This window comes from Phasianus colchicus, chromosome 28, assembly GCF_987193195.1.
Source record: "Phasianus colchicus chromosome 28, bPhaCol1.hap1.1, whole genome shotgun sequence".
NCBI lineage: Eukaryota > Metazoa > Chordata > Aves > Galliformes > Phasianidae > Phasianus > Phasianus colchicus.
The window spans coordinates 1,399,523-1,417,803 of NC_143463.1; the positions used below are offsets into that span (position 1 = coordinate 1,399,523).

At 57.5% G+C, this 18,281-nt stretch overlaps 4 protein-coding genes across 6 annotated transcripts; 2 read left to right on the forward strand and 2 right to left on the reverse strand.

The window, feature by feature from the left end:
* The first annotated feature begins 449 nt into the window (after positions 1 to 449).
* Positions 450 to 4,859, forward strand: CD320 (CD320 molecule). 3 transcript variants are annotated; one of them, XM_090126163.1, is made up of 5 exons: positions 450 to 643; positions 884 to 1,054; positions 2,249 to 2,326; positions 3,172 to 3,320; positions 3,736 to 4,859. In XM_090126163.1, the coding sequence occupies exons 1-4, from the start codon at positions 568 to 570 to the stop codon at positions 3,315 to 3,317; spliced, it is 471 nt and encodes a 156-aa protein (XP_089982289.1). In that variant the 5' UTR covers positions 450 to 567; the 3' UTR covers positions 3,318 to 3,320; positions 3,736 to 4,859. The 3 variants fall into 3 exon arrangements, with proteins under 3 accessions (XP_089982289.1, XP_031460608.2, XP_031460610.1); XM_031604748.2 differs by having other exon boundaries at positions 486 to 643; positions 884 to 1,060; XM_031604750.2 differs by lacking the exon at positions 3,172 to 3,320 and having other exon boundaries at positions 486 to 643; positions 884 to 1,060.
* Positions 4,860 to 4,978: 119 nt separating this feature from the next.
* Positions 4,979 to 8,976, forward strand: LOC116236102 (potassium voltage-gated channel subfamily V member 2-like). Its single transcript, XM_031604608.2, has 2 exons — positions 4,979 to 7,562; positions 8,353 to 8,976. Exons 1-2 carry the CDS (start codon positions 6,315 to 6,317, stop codon positions 8,626 to 8,628), a joined length of 1,524 nt encoding a protein of 507 aa, XP_031460468.1. The 5' UTR covers positions 4,979 to 6,314; the 3' UTR covers positions 8,629 to 8,976.
* Positions 8,977 to 8,983: 7 nt separating this feature from the next.
* On the reverse strand, positions 8,984 to 14,304 carry LOC116236101 (bone morphogenetic protein 2-like). Its single transcript, XM_031604607.2, has 6 exons — positions 12,647 to 14,304; positions 10,904 to 11,530; positions 10,671 to 10,807; positions 10,348 to 10,470; positions 9,873 to 10,071; positions 8,984 to 9,626 (listed from the first exon to the last, which is right to left on the reverse strand). Exons 2-6 carry the CDS (start codon positions 11,148 to 11,150, stop codon positions 9,241 to 9,243), a joined length of 1,092 nt encoding a protein of 363 aa, XP_031460467.1. The 5' UTR covers positions 11,151 to 11,530; positions 12,647 to 14,304; the 3' UTR covers positions 8,984 to 9,240.
* Positions 14,305 to 14,936: 632 nt separating this feature from the next.
* On the reverse strand, positions 14,937 to 17,003 carry POLE4 (DNA polymerase epsilon 4, accessory subunit). Its single transcript, XM_031604747.2, has 4 exons — positions 16,789 to 17,003; positions 16,608 to 16,692; positions 16,250 to 16,291; positions 14,937 to 15,099 (listed from the first exon to the last, which is right to left on the reverse strand). Exons 1-4 carry the CDS (start codon positions 16,972 to 16,974, stop codon positions 15,086 to 15,088), a joined length of 327 nt encoding a protein of 108 aa, XP_031460607.1. The 5' UTR covers positions 16,975 to 17,003; the 3' UTR covers positions 14,937 to 15,085.
* Positions 17,004 to 18,281: the final 1,278 nt, after the last annotated feature.

An 18,281-nucleotide genomic window follows, 5' to 3' on the forward strand; every position in this document is an offset into this window, starting at 1 on the left:
TAACTCAAACCTTGTGCCAGCATCTCATCAGAGTGGGACTGATGAGCTACCTCAGCCTCACTGATACAACTGCCACATGCTCCCTTTGAAAACTTGTTCACAATTATTTGGGGGCATTGATTTTTTGTGGGTTCCTTGGGCTGGGCTTTGATGTATTTGGTGACCCTACATGTGGCAGGGGGTGAAACCAGACGATCGCTGTGGTCCTTTCCAACCCAGGCCGTTCTATGAGTAGCGGGGCCAATGCTGTTTAGTATCTCCATCGATGGCGCTGACAGTGAGACGTGCCCGACGGCCGGGACGCCGCCCATCCCAGCAGTGCGTCCGGCAGAACCCCGTGAGGTTCGGCAGATCCTCACCGCCCATCCCGGGAGCCGCCGAGCCCACGCACGCGACACGGGGCCGCGATGTCCGCGGGGGGGCGGGGCCTCGCCGTGGGGGCGGGGCTTCCTGAAGGTCGCGCGCCAGCTCGAGGTCGTCTATTGGCCGAGGGGCGGAGCATTGCGCATGCGCCCTGCCCTCCCGCGGCCCGCTTTATAGCCACGCGGCGGCGGGCTGGGGGCCGGCATGGCGCGGCTGCAGGCGGTGCTGGTCGTGCTGCTGCGCGCGGTCCGCCTGCTGCCCGGCTCTGCGTCCGGCAACGGTGAGTGCAGGCGGCCGCGTCTCCCTCCGTCCTCTCTCCTCATTGGATCCCCGCGCACGCCCTTCGCTCTCATTGGCCGACGCCGCCCGCGGCTCGCTCGCTCTCATTGGCCGGCGCTGTGCGCGGCTCACGCGCGCCCCGGGAACGGCTGGCGGGGTTCCCCAAATTGCGGGGTTCCCCAAATTGCGGGGTTCCCCAATTTACGGCGTTCCTCTCCGCTCGCCCCGCCCCGCCCCGCAGGTTCCCTGGCTCGCTGCCCACCCGAGCAGTTCCACTGTTCGGAGCTGCACGATCCCCAAACCGACTGCTACCCCCTGGAATGGCTCTGCGACGGTCATCCCGACTGCGATGATGGACGGGACGAATGGGGCTGCGGAACGAACGGGAGCACCGCGCTGCCCACCGCCGGCGGTACGGGTACGGCCGGGCCATTCTGGGGGGGCTGGCCTTGTTCTCTGGGGAAAGGGGGGAGTGGGCTGGGAGCTCCTTTGCTCAATACCTGCGGTGCGGGGTCAGCAGGACGGGGCGGTGGGGCGGGACACCGGGCTCACGGTGCAGCCTGGGCATTTCCATATGAACGGGGAGCAGAACGTCGTGCTGAGAGATGCGGAGACCCGGCACGAGCTGCCCGGAGCGGCGGGGCGGTCTGCTTCTACGGGGATCCCTCCAGGATGCTTTGCTGTGCACCTGCTGCGAGGGGCTGCCGTGGCTGGGGCACCTCCAGCAGTCCCTTCCTGCGGTTCAGTATCTCCTCCCAGCAATGCCACCCAGCTGCCATAAAGCCCAGGGTGCAGTGGAACAGCTTTGCAGTGTTGTTATAAAGATAAGAGCTGCGGCTGACTGGCAGAGCCCTCCCTCCGTGTGGTTTTCGGCCCCTCCGAAACAGCCTCATGCATCACACCTCGCCCTGGGCTGCGCTCGCCCATCTGAGCAGAGGAAATGCTGAGCAGCCCCACCTCCTGTGCAGCATTCAGGCACCGCAGGGCTTCCTCAGGAAGAGCTTTCAAGTGTCTGCTTCCCTGCCTGCTGCGCTGGCTGCCCTTGGCACAGATCACAGAATGGTTTGGGTTGGAAGGGACATCAAGGATCACGAAGCTCCAACCCCCTGCCACACGCAGGGCCACCAACCTCCACATTTCAGAGCAGCCCAGGCTGCCCAGGGCCCCATCCAACCTGGCCTTGAACACCTCCAGGGATGGACGGGGCATCCACAGCCTCTCTGGGCAGCTGTTCCAGCACCTCACCACTCTTATAGGAAAGAACTTGTCCTCGGGCTCTGTGCTCCCTGGCTCTATGGGCAGAATGGGTGCAGCATCCTTGCTTCAGGATCAACTTTTAATCAAGCTTTCCTGCTTGCTTGGTTTACTTATTGACTTTGTCTCCTCCTACCCTAACAGTCCTCCCAATCTATGAGAGGTGAGGAAAGTTTCCCAGCTCCCAACTGCTGGTGTGGGCTAATAATAGTAACAGCAGATAAGGCTTTGCTTCGGTTGATGCAGTCCTGCTGCACTCCTGAGTGAGCTGGGCACCTGTTTGGGTTTGGGCTGGAGGCTGCTGTGCGCGGTGCTGGGAGCCTGCTGGACTTTTTGCTTTTTTCCATCTCAGAGGCTTCAGCTGTCCCTGCACCTGGGCATGCTCTGCCATCCAGGAATCACGGCCGCATGTGGATGCTGATCGTTGCAGGTATGTGAGACTCAGAGCACAAATATGGGCAGGATTCCCCACTGCAAGAGGTGCCTCCGTGACCAGTGTGAGGCTGGGTCTCTGTGTCCCCTGTCTCAGCTGGAGGAAGGAGCGATGCTACCCTTCTGCATATGCACAAATGCAAGTCCCACCTATTCCCCCCTCACTTGTAAACCACTCCTATGTATGTGAAATGCACCTTTTGGCATTAAATGTAAGGACTGTGACTCAATGGACCGGTGTGCACCCACCACACAAATATTACTGGGTTGGAAACTATACTGGAGCTGAGGGTGATGATCTGGATTTTCTTTCCCTGCTCCAATCCAATCTCTTTTCTCTCCTCTCACTTTTCAAGCTAAATTAGGTTGTAACGCAGTGCATATCATCACACCTAATCACCAATAATGTATAGATACATAAATATTTTCATCCCTGGAGGCATTCAGGGCCAGGCTGGATGTGGTTCTGGGCAACCTGGTCTGGTGGCTGGTGACCCTGCACATAGGGGTTGGAACTGGATGAGCACTGTGGGCCTTTGCAACCCAGGCCATTCCATGATTCTATGAAATTATATCTGCATTTTGTGCTTGGTGTTATAGTGTAATCAAAATTTATCCCATTGTTTGGCAGTTTTTCACCTTGATTAGCCTGAGGGAATGTCAGAACCTCAGAGATCCTCCCCTAAGGCATCCCGCTCCATGCAGTCTGGCACTAACACTTCCATGCTCTTTGTCCATTCTTCAGGCTGATCTCTCATTAATACTGTCGAGCAGCAGTGCCTGGTGCAGATATCCAGGCCAGGCACAGTGAGTAGTACTCTGCTTATGCACTCTTCTCTTTAGTGCTCCTGAGCTGCCTGGTAGCTGTGGGTGGTATCGCTGCATGGGGGAAATCCAAAGCAAAAAGCAGGTCTGACATCTTCAGTCTCGAAAATGCATCCAGGGAGCAGTTGGTGCCTGACAAGAGCCAGGCAGACTTGTTCTCCTGACAGGTAAGTTCTTTGCCCCCCACGTGAGGGAGCAGAGCAGAGCTTCCTGCCCTGTTTCTAGCACTAGAGCTTTCCCCCTGGGTAGCTTTTCCCACTCTCCTGCTGCTGCTCAGCCACACACCTGTCGTTTCAGTTTGCCCTGAAGCAGCAGAGCTCTCCCCTTCCTTCCTCACTACCAGACATGAGAGCTCTTCTTTGGCTGCAGGGATCCCTGCATGACCTGCTGTGAGAAGGTGCTGCCTTCTTTCAGTACTCTTTTGTCCCTCCTTTGCTGCTGAGGGCTCTGAGCACTCTGCTAGGACATCTGCTAGGACAGATTTCTGGTGTGGGTTGATTTCCCAAACTTACAAACTGAACAAAACTGGATTTCGTGGCAAAAGGACTGCCAACAACCACGTGTTTTTGTTTCCTGTAACAGGGATCTTTCACTGTGAGGTGGTGAGATGGGACTGACCTGCTCTCCCTGCTGCTCACCATGGAAGCTGGCTGAGTTTGGACATGACCCTGATTTGCTGTTACACTCAGATCTGCCATTGGAAATTAGTCTTAGATGGTAGCACTATGGGACTCGAAATAGGACAGGACCTTCCCCAATACTGTGAAATCACCCCTCCTAAAGATGACAGAAATTCCCTCACTCTTTTTGCCTGCCAGGACTATTAATGCTGCTTCTCATCACTGTGGCCTTCAACCTGTAGGTTTAATTCTCCATGAAGGTGCAGTGCCAGGTGCTGTTCTACCACCCCTCTCAGCAGAGCTCACTGAACCCACACCCATCAGATGTGCACTCCATGAGCCTCCTTTTGCTGGAGGTTTTGAGTGTTTGCTGTCTTGCTTTCAGCTTGAAATAACGAGTTCCTTGGGTCAGATGCTGTGAGCTCTGCTTTGTGAGCTCTGCTTTGTGCTTGTTTCTGCATGGCTCTGTGCTGTGCTCTTTGTGTAACTGACAGTGTTGGAGTTGTGTTGTGTGACCCAACAGCAGCTCAGCACCACGCAGCCCTTCCTTCCCAGCAGGGAAAGAAAAAAAAAAGTAATTATAATAATATATATATATATATTTACAAAACAAATGATGCAGAATGAGTTGCTCAGCACCTGCTGGCCGATGCTCAGCTGAAGCACGGCATGTTAGCAGTGTTCTTTATTCCCCAAAGCCAAAACACAGCATCATACCAGACACTGAGAACACCCACCCTGTCCCAGCTGAAAGCAGGGCAGGAGATTATTGACCTGTGCCTCTAATTCAGTGCTGACCTCTGTTCCGTGTGCTCCTTGCCAAGGGCTCAGAAGATGCAGAGCTGCTCTGTGCTGCTGGGCAGAGCAGAAGCTGCCCATCAGTCTCAGAGCAGAGCGTTCTGCTCTTGTGTAGCTTGTAAGTGTGCAGCTGTAACCCATGGGAGCAGCTGGGCACATTGCAGCATCACTGTTGCACCAGGAGGTTGTATGCATGACCTTGCCTCTGTTCCCACAGGGACACATAGAGGTAGCTGTTGGGGAATGATATGGGAGAATAAAGAATGGGAAGCTGGAATGACTTCTGAATTTGCCTGGTTTTTGCATTTCTTTTGTCTCTGTGGGCAGATGGGGACAGCAGGAGCTGGGTCTGAGCTGGACCAAAGGGGAGGTTTAGGTTGGAGATTAGGAGGAAGTTTTTCAGCCAGAGGGTGGTGAGGCACTGGAACAGGTTGCCCAAGGAGGCTGTGGATGCCCCATCCCTGCAGGCATTCAAGGCCAGGCTGGATGTGGCTCTGGGCAGCCTGGGCTGCTGGTTGGTGACCTGCACACAGCAGGGGGTTGGAACTGGATGAGCATTGTGGGCCTTTGCAGCCCAGGCCATTCTATGATTCTGTAACTGCAGTGCACAGTGGCTGTGCTGGGGAAAGTGAAATATGGGAGCAAGGTGAATGGAGCACTGGGTGTGAGGTGTGCAGCTGGCACTTACACTGGGCTGCTGCAGCTGATTAGACAACAAATGGAGCTCAGCCTGAGAATAAGGTGGAGGAAAAAACTGCCTGAGCATCTTCTTCTTTAGAGCAAATGAAAGGCGTGGGGTGCCTGGCAGAGCAGGGGGTGCTTCAGGTGTCCCAGCAGGACTGAGTGAGGGCTGCTGGTGGTGTCAGGGCCATATGGCAGAGGTCAGCTGTCAGGAGCCTGTCCTGGATCATCCTCTTAGCTTGAGCTGCTGAGCTGAGCTGTGCTGCCCTGCTCTGCTGGGCTCTGTGGTCAGCAGTGAGGCTGGAGTGTGAACGTGGGGGGAGCAGCTTCTTCCCACTGCAGGCTTACATAGGCTTTGCTTTCCGACCCCTGAGTGCTTCAGGCTTGAAAGCAAGCCCGTGTTTACGGGTTTCGGACAAAGGCTTGGAATGCATCTGTGACAGTGATTTCCCTTCCTCTGTTCCGTGCCAGAAACGTTTCTGTTGTTCTGATCTCTGGGCTCAGCGGCTTCGATTGTTGAGGAGCTGCTTTTCAGCCTCGTGGCAGCTTTGTGCTGTGCTGCCATGGGGTTCTGAGGGCTGAGCTGGGAGGTGCTGAGCGCTTCCCTCCTCTGGGTGGTGGCAGAGATGGGACAGGGGCAGCTGCATTAGTGCTCACCTGCTTAACCTACAGCTGGGGCCAAGAGCTGCATCTGCTGTGGATTTACAAAGCTGGTGCCGACCTCACGCCTCCAGCACCAGGGGTGCCCTGCTGGGAAATGCTGTAACGTGCACCAAGCACACACAGCTAATAAAACCAGAATAAGGGAAAAGTGCAGGGCTGGAATTAGTTCCTTATATAAAGGGTTAGTGCTCCAATCTCATTAGTGTCTTAAGGAGCGGGCGCTCAGCTGCCTGCAGCTCCTGCAGCGCAATCTGCTCAGCAATCAGCTTTGGGAACCCAGCAGGTGCCTCCACACAGCCAGGGCCCGTGGGCAGCAGCTCGGGGCAGCGTCCCAGCAGTCGGTGTGTGGGGCAGCACGGCCATGAAGCTGCCATCCCACATCCCATAGCTGGGATAGCAATGGGGCAGCTGGGGAGGAGACGTGCGAGTCTGTGTGCCAGCCTGAAGCCTGGGGCACGGCGGGGCGGCCGAACGCCCGAGGAGGAGGAGCTGCACATCCCGTTTGCACAGGACAGCCTGGTGAAGCAATGGAGCTCCATGCAGAACGTGGCAGACCGGAGCCAGGAGGAGAGCAAGGTCCCCGTTAGGAGGAACAAGTACTTCCTCAACATTAATGTGGGTGGCAAGCTGTTCCACATCGCCTGCAGGGTGGTGGCCCGGTATCCCGTCACCAGGCTGGGGAAGCTGGCCACCTGCACCGACCCTACGAAGAAGCTGAAGCTGTGTGATGACTACTCCGTGCAGAAGAACGAGTACTTCTTTGACAGAGACCCTTCCATCTTCCACTACATCTTCCACTTCTACTGCAGCGGGGTGCTGTGGATAATGGATGAGATGTGCCCCAGCAACTTCGTGGAGGAAATCGAGTACTGGGGGATCCACCTGAAGCACTCCCAGCGCTGCTGCCGGATCCTGTTTGAGGAGAAGCAGGACGAGCTCAGCGAGTACCTGAAGATCCAGAAGGAGCTGGAGGCAGAGCTGGAGCCCACGGACTCAGCAGAGCAGTTTGAGGGCAAATGCTTGGGGAAGTTCCGCAGGGCCATCTGGAACCTCATTGAGAACCCGTACTCATCCGTCCCGGCCAAGATCATCGCTGTCATGTCCAGCTTCTTTGTGCTCATCTCCATCGTGGGCATGACGCTGAGCACGGTGGAGGAGATGAAGCACAAGACGGGGAAGAAGTGGATGGAGCAGATGGAGATGATCTGCGCCATCTTCTTCACCTCCGAGTACCTCATGCGGCTCATCTCCTCCTCCAGCTTCAAGAACTTCCTGCGGGCAGCGCTCAACGCCATCGACCTGGTGGCCATCCTGCCCTTCTACATCCAGATCCTCTTTGAAAACCTGGACGAAGGAGAGACGCTGTACCACGAGGAGCTGCACAAAGTGGAGAACGTGAGCAAGCTGGGCAAAGTGCTCAAACTCATCAAGCTGATGCGGATCTTCCGCATCCTCAAGCTGGCACGGCACTCCACGGGGCTCCGCGCCTTCGGCTTCACCATGAGGCAGTGCTACCAGCAGGTCTGCTGCCTCTTCCTCTTCATCGCCATGGGGGTCTTCACTTTCTCTGCTCTCATGCACTCGGTGGAGCACGACGTGCCGGGCACCAACTTCACCAGCATCCCCTATGCGTGGTGGTGGGCAGCGGTAAGGAGCGGGCAGAGGGCTGCAGTGTGGCTGTGGGATGGGGTGGAGGCAGCGAGGAGCAGAGCTGAGGATGCCAACCCTTCCCTCGTCCCACCTCCATGTGCTCTTTTTCCCAAGCAAGCCCACGCTCAAACCTCATCTCCTGCCCAAGCCCTGGGCTGCAGCACCTCCAGCCTGCTTGGCTTTGCTGTGCCGGTGCATCGCCCCATACTGGGGCTGCAGTGTGCGTAGTGATGGATGTGCAGGGGCAGCAGCTCAGCCTGCAGAGCAGCTCGTGGGGCAGCAGCAATGTCACACACACAGCGCTTCATCTTCTCCATTCCTTCTTCAAGGAGGACCACTAAGATGGTGAGAGGGCTGGAGTACCTCTCCTGTGGAGAAGGGTTGAGGGAAGTGGGCTTGGTTAGCTTGGAGAGGAGAAGGCTCCAGGGAAATCTCATTGTGGCCTTGCAATTCCTGAAGGGAGCATATAAACAGGAGGGAGAACGGCTGTTTATGAGGGTGGACAGTGATAGGACAAGGGGGAATGGCTTCAAACTGAGACAGGGGAGGTTTAGGTTGGATATTAGGAGGAAGTTTTTCAGCCAGAGGGTGGTGAGGCACTGGAACTGGTTGCCCAAGGAGGCTGTGGATGCCCCATCCCTGCAGGCATTCGAGGCCAGGCTGGATGTGGCTCTGGGCAGCCTGGGCTGCTGGTTGGCGACCTGCACACAGCAGGGGGTTGGGACTGGATGAGCATTGTGCTCCTTTGCAACCCAGGCCATTCTGTGATTCTGTGATTCCCCCCCAGGTCAGCCTCTCCACCGTGGGCTATGGGGACACAGTGCCCGACACGGTGCTCGGCCGGATTGTGGCGTTTGGCTGCATCTCCTTTGGCATCATCCTCAATGGCATGCCCATCTCCATCCTCTACAACAAGTTTTCGGACTACTACGCCAAGCTGAAGGCGCACGAGAACGAGAGCAGCCTCTCCCTGAAGCTCTCCAGGCGGCTCCGTCTGAAGCAGCGCGTCCTGCAGAAGCTGTCGCAGTGCTGCTGCCCCGACCCCAGGCACGTGGGGTGCTGAGCAGGGCAGCAGCCCCAGCAGCAGGGTTTAATAAATCAGCCCCAAACCGTGCTTTGTCTCGGGTTATTGGCACAGTGCAGCAAGCATGGTGACAGCAGGGAGTTCAATATTCCCACTGTTCAGCAGCTCCTGCTGTGTCCAAGCAGGAGCTTTGCTGTTCTCCCAAAGCATGGCACAGGTATGGGATCATGCACTCACCCCCCTTTGTGCTGCTTGGAGAGCACGGCCAGAGCAGCAGCAAACACTGCATCCATCACCCACCCCATGGGCAGCTTTGTCACAAAGGGAGCCCCGCTGAGAACAGCACGTTTAATAGTTCCTCTGAGTTCACTTTACAAAACGCAGCAATGTACAGACATTTACAGGACACTGATTTCAGTCATATATTAGTGCTCTCACTATATACATATGGTACAGCCACTACAGGTGGGAAAACCCGCACGCCCCGCACAGAATCAGCCCCGAGTCCAACCCTGAGCCTTCCCAGCACCAACGGGGTCACCCTGAGCACAGCCGTGCACCCCTTTGCTTTGCTCTCCTGCAGAAACCCACAGCGGTGCCGAAGAGAGACCCTGCAGAGCTGCTCTGCAATAGTGGGGGGGAATCTCTGCATCAGTGACAGCCGCAGCTCCCGGCCACCATGTCATCGTACTGCTTGAGGACCACGTTCTCATCGTCATCAAAGTAAAGGAGGTTGATGGAGTAGAGCTTGTCAGGCACGCAGCAGGGGCTGCTGACGCCCTCGCTCAGCTTCAGGGCGTTGATGATGGACTGCACGGTGGCATGGTTGGTCGGCCTCATGTTCTCACCCAGGGGGAAGGGGCAGGAGCCTCTGCAGTGGTAGGCGTTGTAACCCCGGGGGGAGATGATCCACCCAGACCAGCCGATCTCCTCAAAGTCCACAGACAGGGGGTGCCTCTGGCACGGCTGCAGGCGGTCCAGAGAGCGTGTGCTGCGCGGGCCGGTCAGCTTGGCAGGGAAATCCCGAGGCTGTGAGGCTGTCAGAAATAAGGAAATGATTCCATCAGTGATTGCACGAGCCTGAAAGGAGGGAGAAAGCGGAGCGGCGGTGCTGGCCACCCCTCTGTGCAGTCAGTGCAGAGCCACCAGGAGGTGACAGCTCTGCAGCCCCACGGGGGACATCAGCATGGCCACAGCTCTGAGCACGGCTGCGTTCAGGCCGAGCCAGCGCTGCAGCCTGCATGCACAGACCTGGGCACGGCCCCGTGCTGTGTGGCACCCACCTGGGACTCCGGCCATGGGCAGGGATGCTCCTCGGCGCCCATCATCTGTGAACAGGACCAGCATGGGCTTCTTGCTCTCATGGTGGTCCCCGCTGGATGCAAACTGTACAGCGGGGGCTTCGAGTGTGCTCCCACCCAGGCCGTGGACTGTCACCAGCAAACCTCGGTTGCTACTCTCGTCTTGGGTCCAATCCCGAACCTGGGGAAGCAAACAGCGTCATCACCACGGGACAGGGCTGTGGCAGTGTCCCCATGTCCCCAGAATGTGGCAGGGTGGGCGGTGGGACAGCAGCAGTAGTGGCACCACAATGGAGCGCCCACCCACACTCCCACCCCTCCCCACAGGCTGCACACCCCACCTTGGGCGGGCACTGCTGGCCCAGAATGGGGTGAAATGGGTTTAAAAGGCTCTTGGATACAAAATGACCACTTTTTCCCTCTGTGCCACCCATAGACCCCGTGTAAGAGCACTCACAGCCTGCGTGATGGCAAAGACCTCCCAGCCCGAGCCCTGCAGTGAGAGCAGCCTGCTTGCCAGCAGCTTCTGTCCTTTGGGGGAGTCTGGCTCAGTCTTATCCAGAATTTGGTACACGCTGACCTGGGGATGGAGGCAAAGGGAGGTGAGCAGCCATTGCCGGGGGGGGGGGGAGGAGTGGGTATTCGGGGGGGAAAGGATGGAGACAGGAGAAAGCAGCGGCGGCATCGCTGCTGGGCACAGCTGGGCACATCCCTGCCCCCATCCGCACCCCATCCCCCCTCACCTGGCAGAAATGGTCCTTTTGGGCTCCCCCCCCTCACCTGGCAGAAGTGATGCCTCCTGGGCCCCTCGGCGGCTCTCGGCCACAGACGGAAGAGGTGCAGCTCCGCCGTCAGGATCTTCTCATTCTTGGCCACGCTGGAGAGGACAAAGAGGAACCTCATCTTCTCACCTTGAGCTGCGGGGAGGGACAGACCGGGAAGTGAAACCAAACAGCCCCGTCCCACAACCCCTCACCCGCAACCCCAGCACGGCAGGGACCCCCACCCCTTACTTCTATCCAGGAAGCTGCGCACCGTGTTGCCCTCCAGGACGTCGGGGTTTTTGGTGACGCCGTCGGCGTTGGCAACCGCGTTGAACAGATCCACCATGAACTGCGGCGGCTGTTTGACGTGGGCCGGGGGGGGCGGGGGGTCCTCCATGCCAAAAACTTCCAGCAGCTTTTTGAGAGCCTCAGCCCTGCGGCTTTCCGTGGATGCCGGCCGTGCCAAGGCCAGCAGCAGCAGCACGGCGCCCAGCATGGCTCCGCTGTCCCGGCCCCGGCTTCACTCCCCTCTGCAAAACCCAGCGCCGCATTTATAACTCGCTGGAAAGATGGATTGGAGTCAAATATGCACATGGGCGATCAGGAGGGTAAAGAGAGCTAATTGCCGTGCTAACAAGGTGCAAAGATGGGCACCCTGCACCAATTAGCCCCAGTACACAACGGGAGGGGAGGGGAGGGCTGGCAGCAGCGCTTTGGGGGGACGCGGGTCCGGCTGCGACCCTCGGCGCGGCTGCCCCGACTGCCTTTGCTCTCCCAAGGAAACTGACCGGATTTTAATGACAGCAGTCATGGGACCAGAGCACCACAGCCAGGCTGGACCGGGCCGCATCCCCTCCTGTCCCCACGCTCTCGTGGCTGTGGGTCGGTGTGATGGGATGAGAGCCCATCCCTTGCATGTGCTCCCCCCCCTCCTCCCCGGCAGAGCGAAACCGGCCGGTGAAGGCAGTCATGTTCATGTTAATGCAGTGCACCCAGAGCTGCATGGCCAGCTGGCATCTGTCATTTACCCCAACCCCACATTCTGATGGTGAAAGGGCCATTAATTATCCAGAATACACAAAGAGGCAACGACAGGCTTGAGTTAATTGGCAGAGGAAACTCTTCACATCCTCCACATCCTTTCCTTCCCCTTCCCTGCCCGCCAGCAGCAGCACATCCCGTAGGACTGGGGCTGCTCCCCACCCCACCCCAAGGTGCCCACCTCCCCCTACTCCCCCTCCTACCCCAATTCTGCCCATGCTGTGCACAGAGCAGCTGGCCTTGCAGTGCCAGACGCCACACGTGCAGGGCAGCATCCCGGGACGTTTTGGCAGAGCTGCCAATTGCCTGCAATGTTTACCTTACAAACTGCCAAACATTTTGCAGAGGGTTCATTTCTAACGAGCCCTGCTTAAACCAGCGGCTCCCATTGATAAAAGTCACCTTCTGCCATTTACATACAGCACAGACAGTCTGGCGGGGGTCTCACGGTGGCCCCACCTGCAGACCCCCCACCCCTGCACTGCCAGATGGCCACCCCTGCCTGGAGCAGCCATTTCTGTACATCCCCTGTGCCCCAGCTCTGCTTTCATCACCCAAGGGCTGTCTGTCCCTTCCTCTCAATGGAGCTCAGTGCCCATACAGAGCTGGGATTTCTGTCTTTGGGGGGTTGACCTGCACTCCCCTTTTCCCTCCCTCAGCCTCCAACCAGTGGAGCATCCCTCTCTTGTCCCCATCCCACCCCACAGGCACAGAGCAGCTCTGATGTCAGGGCAGCATCTCTCAGCATCTCCTCCCCGACTGCATCTGCTGCTGTGGGGCACTGTCGTCTCCATCGAGTTATTCTTCAGCCCACTTCACTGCACGGCTGGATGCAGCCAAAGCAGAGCGTGCTGCCCTCAATCTGCACAGCTGTTATCCCCAAAATCAGCCCAGGAGCTGCAGGGCATCACTGCAGGGCAGTGGGATGGGGCAGCAGGCAGCTGTGCTTACCTAAGCAGGCGGGGATCCCCCGAGGAGCAGCGGCCTCAGCTCCTTCCCACATCAATTTCCTGCAGAGATTTGCAACACAAAGGCACGAAGATCCCCCTCAGCACCTCGCTGGGACACCCCGGGGGACGGCCCCAATACACAGCCCAGGGCAGGCAGACCCAGAGGGAGGAGGTTTGGGGATGCAGTGTCCAACCATTAAACTGCTTCTCAAATAAATCTCTCTGCTCCCTCGATTCGGAAAGAAACCCTCAGCTCCCAGGGAAGGCTGCTGGCTGCTTTCAGGCACTGATGGATAAATCAGAGCCCCAGACTGCTGCAATGTGGGATGTTTTTACCACGATACCTCATGGCTGAGGGGCAATAAAGGGCTGCCCCCCCCCGAGCAGCACAGCCCGGGCTGCTGCAGGCAGGGACCAACCTCAGGTATTGCTCCTTCATCCCACCATGCTGTGATCACCTCGTGTGGGTTTCCAAGCAGTGTGCAGGAAGAGAATGGTAACAACCTTTCCCAGGACCCCCATTCTCCAGTGCAAGCACTGAACATTCAGCTTTGACAGCAGAAATGCAGAAGGAAAATGCCTTCAGGGCAGTGGGGAATCCAACCTGGGGGTCGGTGGGCATTTCCCAGCTGGGCTGTTATCACCGAATGAGGCACCATCCATCAACCAGCCTGGGGACAACTGCACCTTCCTGGCACAGCTGTGGGGCACGCGGATTCTCCCAGCCCTGGAAAGGAGCACTTCACACTGCCTAACTCCCTTATGGAGCAGCAATGCGTCCCTGCAGACCCCCACGGGATGGATGCCATTCCCTCTCATGTGCAGGCTCACAAGGCAGCACCAAACGGACCCCAAAGCTCTGCTTTACCCCAGCAGGTTTTGCTCTGGTTTGGACAATTGAGTTTGCAATTCTCATTTCTAAGTGATTTTGGCACCATCCGTGCCAACACTTTACAGCTGCACATGGAACTGAAACCAGAGCTGCTCCTAAAGGCCTTGGTGAACAAATGGATCCATTTCCTCCTTTCAGGACATCACCCCAGCCTTCCTGAGCCTCTGCCACGGGCTCAGCCCAAAGGCAAACCCTTTGCAAAGCACAGCAGGGAAACACCAGACACAAAACCACGCACCCCTATGAGCCCAAATCAGCACTGAAGACCACAAAAGGAACTCAGTGGCAAAGAAGGCACCATGCAGCTCTCCCCAAAGCACCATGGCTCATGGGGCCACTTGCTGTGCTTCGGGAAGGGCAAGGAGGGCTGCAGCATCCCAGGTACTTACATCAGCCCTGCCTGATCCGGGAGGTGAGAAGGTGAACATCTGAACATCTCAGTCACTGGCACACAGCTCCCACCTGCTGCCTGCACAGTGATGGCATCTCCAGCACAGCAGCCACATCTCGGGCTCTGCACACACCTCCAAGGGATGCTGGAGTGCCATCAGGTTTGCTCACAGCCCTCCCCATGCTGCTCTGTCCTTCCCACTGCTTTCCAACTAATGAAGCCATGGGAACTCGGCCACTTTCAAGTCTCATTCCAAAGGGACACAAACCCTCCACCCCCACTGCCTGCATTCAGCGGGTGTTTCACCCACACATAACTCACATTTGTTCCTCAGCAGCACCAAAACTGAAACCCAGAGAGGTTCTTTGGCAGCAGACAGCGATGTGCTCAGAGGTTGGGTTCAGCCCTACCTGCCCAGCCCACCAGATCCACCTCCAGGGAAGCGTTTTGCCAGATTCAGCAGTGAGAGCAGAGGAGAAGAGCAGTGTAACACATCAGGCATCGCCTTCAAAACGGGGGATTTATTATTATCCAACTGTGATCCCTTGCAGGTGCAGCCATCACACAACTGCATGGAAGCTGTACAGCCCCAAAAACAACCTAGGCCTCTCTGGAGCTCATATGTGGTGCCTGGAGGAGAGCTGGGATTCCTCAGACAGAAACCTTGGGGAAATGCTCAGTAAAGCAAAATGCCATGGGAGAGCATCCCTGCCAAACCACATTGGTGCCATGGGAGCAGCACAGCAGCAGAGAGGAGCACTCAGGACAGCAACTCAGCAACAGCACCGCCTTTAATCGCATTGGTAAAAAAAACCAACAAAAGCCCAACAAAACACATACAAAGAAAAATACATTTCCATTTAAAAAATATATCTATAAACCACCAGATATGTATAAATCATCAGGTTTGTGCCTCGGGATCTGAGCTCTCTCAGAGGGGCAGGGCTGGGGTTCAAAGTCATACAAAATACTTACAGAGGAACAAACCACGTGCTTTAAATAAAGAACTTACAATGACTTAGACTTTATACAAAGTATTATAGTTGCCCATTTCAGTGTCTCAGTGCCAGGAATGCATCCAACCCTTGGCATCCTGCCTGCCACCCCACACTGGTGCCTGCAGTCCCTTTTTGCAGAGAACTCCATTTCTGACCAACTCAGTCCAAAGTACCTAAAAATGAAAACAAAGATAAACCAACACGGCCTCAGAGATCAGAAAGGGAACAGAAATGCAGCTACATGAACAACTGAAACTTGGGGTCACAGGGAGATATGGGTCCATAGGGGGGGCTATATGGGGATGTGGGGCAAAGGCCCAGACATAAGGCTATGGGGGGAAATAGGGGGATATGGGGCTATAAGGGTGTGTAGGGGGGATATAGGGGGATAAGGGGCTATAGGAAGCAGTGGGGAGGGGCCACAAGGGGGATATAGGGAGATAGGGATGCTGTGGAGTGAGGGTACAGGGGGATATAGGGGCTATGAGTTTATAGGGGGAGGCTATAGGGAGATGTGGAGCTAGAAGGCCCAGATAAAGGGACTGTGGGGGGGAAATAGGAGAATATGGGGCCATAGGGGCTGTACAAGGGATATGGGGGATATGTGGCTACAGGGAGCAGTGGAGGGCTATAGGGGAGGTATAGGAGACCATGGTTTATAGGAAGGGCTATGGGGGAAGTGTGGGGCTAGAAGGCCCAGATATAGGGACTATAGGGGGGGAATAGGGGAATATGGGAAGCAGTAGGGGGGATATAGGGAGGATATAGGAAGATAGTGGACTGTGGGGGGGGCAATAGAGGGTTATGGGATTATGGGGATGGTTATAGGGGGATGTAGGGCTAAAAGGCCCAGACAAAGGGACTATGGGGGGCTGTAGGATTGATATAGGAGGATATGGGGCTATGGGGGGGGGAGGAAGGGGAGGCTATAGGGAGATAGCAGGCTGTGGGGGGGCTATAGGGAGGGCTATAGGGAGGGAAATAGGGAGATATGGGGTTATTGGTAGCAATGGGGGGCCATAGGGGGGTTTAGAGAGATGGGGGGCCATATGGGGGATACAGGGAGATAGGGGGCCAAGGGGGGGTTTAGGGGGATATAGGGGGCTATGGGTTTATAGGGGGGACCACAGGGGGAGGTGGGGCTGGAAGGCCCAGATATAAGCACAGATACAGAGGCTATGGAGCTCCGGGGGCTGCAGGAGGGACACAGGAGGCTATGGGGGAACTGCTCCTGTGCGACACACAGCCCGCAGGGCAGCCATCCTGAGAGCCCCTCTCAGGAACGGGATTACGGAAAAAATACGGGAAGGAACCGAAACTCACCTTCCAAAAAGGCAAACTCGTCAACAGCTTCGATGGCGTTATCTGCGGAGGGAAAGGACAGAGGCTGACAAAGCCGGCGCTGCTTTGTGCGCGCCCAGCGCCTAACGACAGCAACGGCTGGGCGCAGCAGCCGAAATCGGCATCGCTGCTCTCCCCATCATCGCTGCTCTCCCCATCATCGCTGCTCTCCCCATCAATCGCTGCTCTCCCCATCAATCGCTGCTCTCCCCATCAATCGCTGCTCTCCCCATCATCGCTGCTCTCCCCATCATCGCTGCTCTCCCCATCATCGCTGCTCTCCCCATCATCGCTGCTCTCCCCTTCGGAGCCGCCGGGACCCCCGCGCCCCGCGCCGTACCCAGATCCTTCCTCTGCAGGGTTTTCCTCTTGCCCTGCTGGGCGTACACAAAGGCGTCCTTAGCGATGGTTTCCACGAACAGCTCCTGCGGGCACAAAACGCGCAGCGTCGCACGGAGGGACGGAACGGAACGGAACGGAACGGAACGCCGCCCCGCCCCGCACCGCCCCGCGCTCCTCACCGCGGCCCGCGCCAGCACGAACACGGCTTCCTGGCTGGCCAGACCGACGTCCGGGTCCGCCTTCACCAGCGCCTTCACGCGGGACAGCGGCAGCCGAGCGGCGCGGCCCGATCCCGCACACGGCGCCGCACCGCCCGCATCTTCCGCCGCCGCCTCCGTTCCCCCCGCCGCCGCCGCCGCCGCCATCCCGCGCCGCGCATGCGCAGTGCAGCGCCGCGCCGCCGGGCGGAGCCGCTCCCAGCGCTCGTTTCCGCACCGCCTGGATCCGCCGCTGGGGGGCGCTGATCGCGAGACCCGAACGCGGTGCTCCGAGCTCCTCGTGTCCCGAACGCGGCTCCGCTCCCATCGCTGTCCCCAAATGCGTCCCTGCATCCAGTCTGTGCCCCAAACCGCGCAACCGTAGGATGGGCTGGGTTGAAAAGGACCGCAGTGATCAACAGTTCGGACCTGTGTGCGGGTCGCCAACCACAGAATCACAGAACGGCCAGGGTTGGAAGGGAGCTCAAGGATCACGAAGCTCCAACCCCCTGCCACACACAGGGCCACCAACCTCCACATTTCACACCACCCAGGGCCCCATCCAACCTGGCCTTGAACACCTCCAGGGATGGACGGGGCATCCACAGCCTCTCTGGGCAGCTGTTCAGCACCTCACCACACTGACAGCAAACAACTTCCCCCTGACATCCAACTGAAATCCGCCCTCCCTCAACTCCAAACCATTTCCCCTCATCCTGCTGTTATCCACCCTTTCCAAGAGCTGACTCCCCTCCTGTTTGTAGGCTCCCTTTAGGTACTGAAGGCTGCAATGATTCACCCCACAGCTTCTCTTCTCCATGCTGAACAAGCCCAGCTCCCTCAGCCTGTCTTCATAGGAGAGGTGCTGCAGCCCTGCTCATCTTTGTGGCTCCTCTGGACCCTCTCCAACAGCTCCCCGTCTTTCTTGTACTGGCGGCTCCAGCCCAGGCTGCCCAGAGCCACATCCAGCCTGGCCTTGAATGCCTGCAGGGATGGGGCATCCACAGCCTCCTTGGGCAACCTGTTCAGTGCCTCACCACCCTCTGGCTGAAAAACTTCCTCCTAATATCCAACCTAAACCTCCTCTGTCTCAGTTTAAGACCATTCCCCCTTGTCCTGTCACCACCCACCCTCACAGCCGTTCTCCCTCCTGTTTATACGCTCCCTCCAGGTACTGGAAGGCCACACTGAGGTCTCTCCCTCCATCCTCCCTGTGCCCCAAACACACCTCCCCACCCTCCCCGTGTCCAAAGCATGGCCCTCCATTCACTCTACACCCCCAAACACAGCCTTCCATTGTCCCTGTGCCCCTAAACTCATCCCTCCATGCACTCAATGCCCCAAACACGGCCCTCCATCCATCCTATTGCCCCAAACATGGCCCTTCACTCTTCCTGCACCCCACATTTGTCCCTCCATCTGCTCCATGCCCCCACACAGCTCTCTATCCTCCTTGTGTCCAACCTTGGATCTTC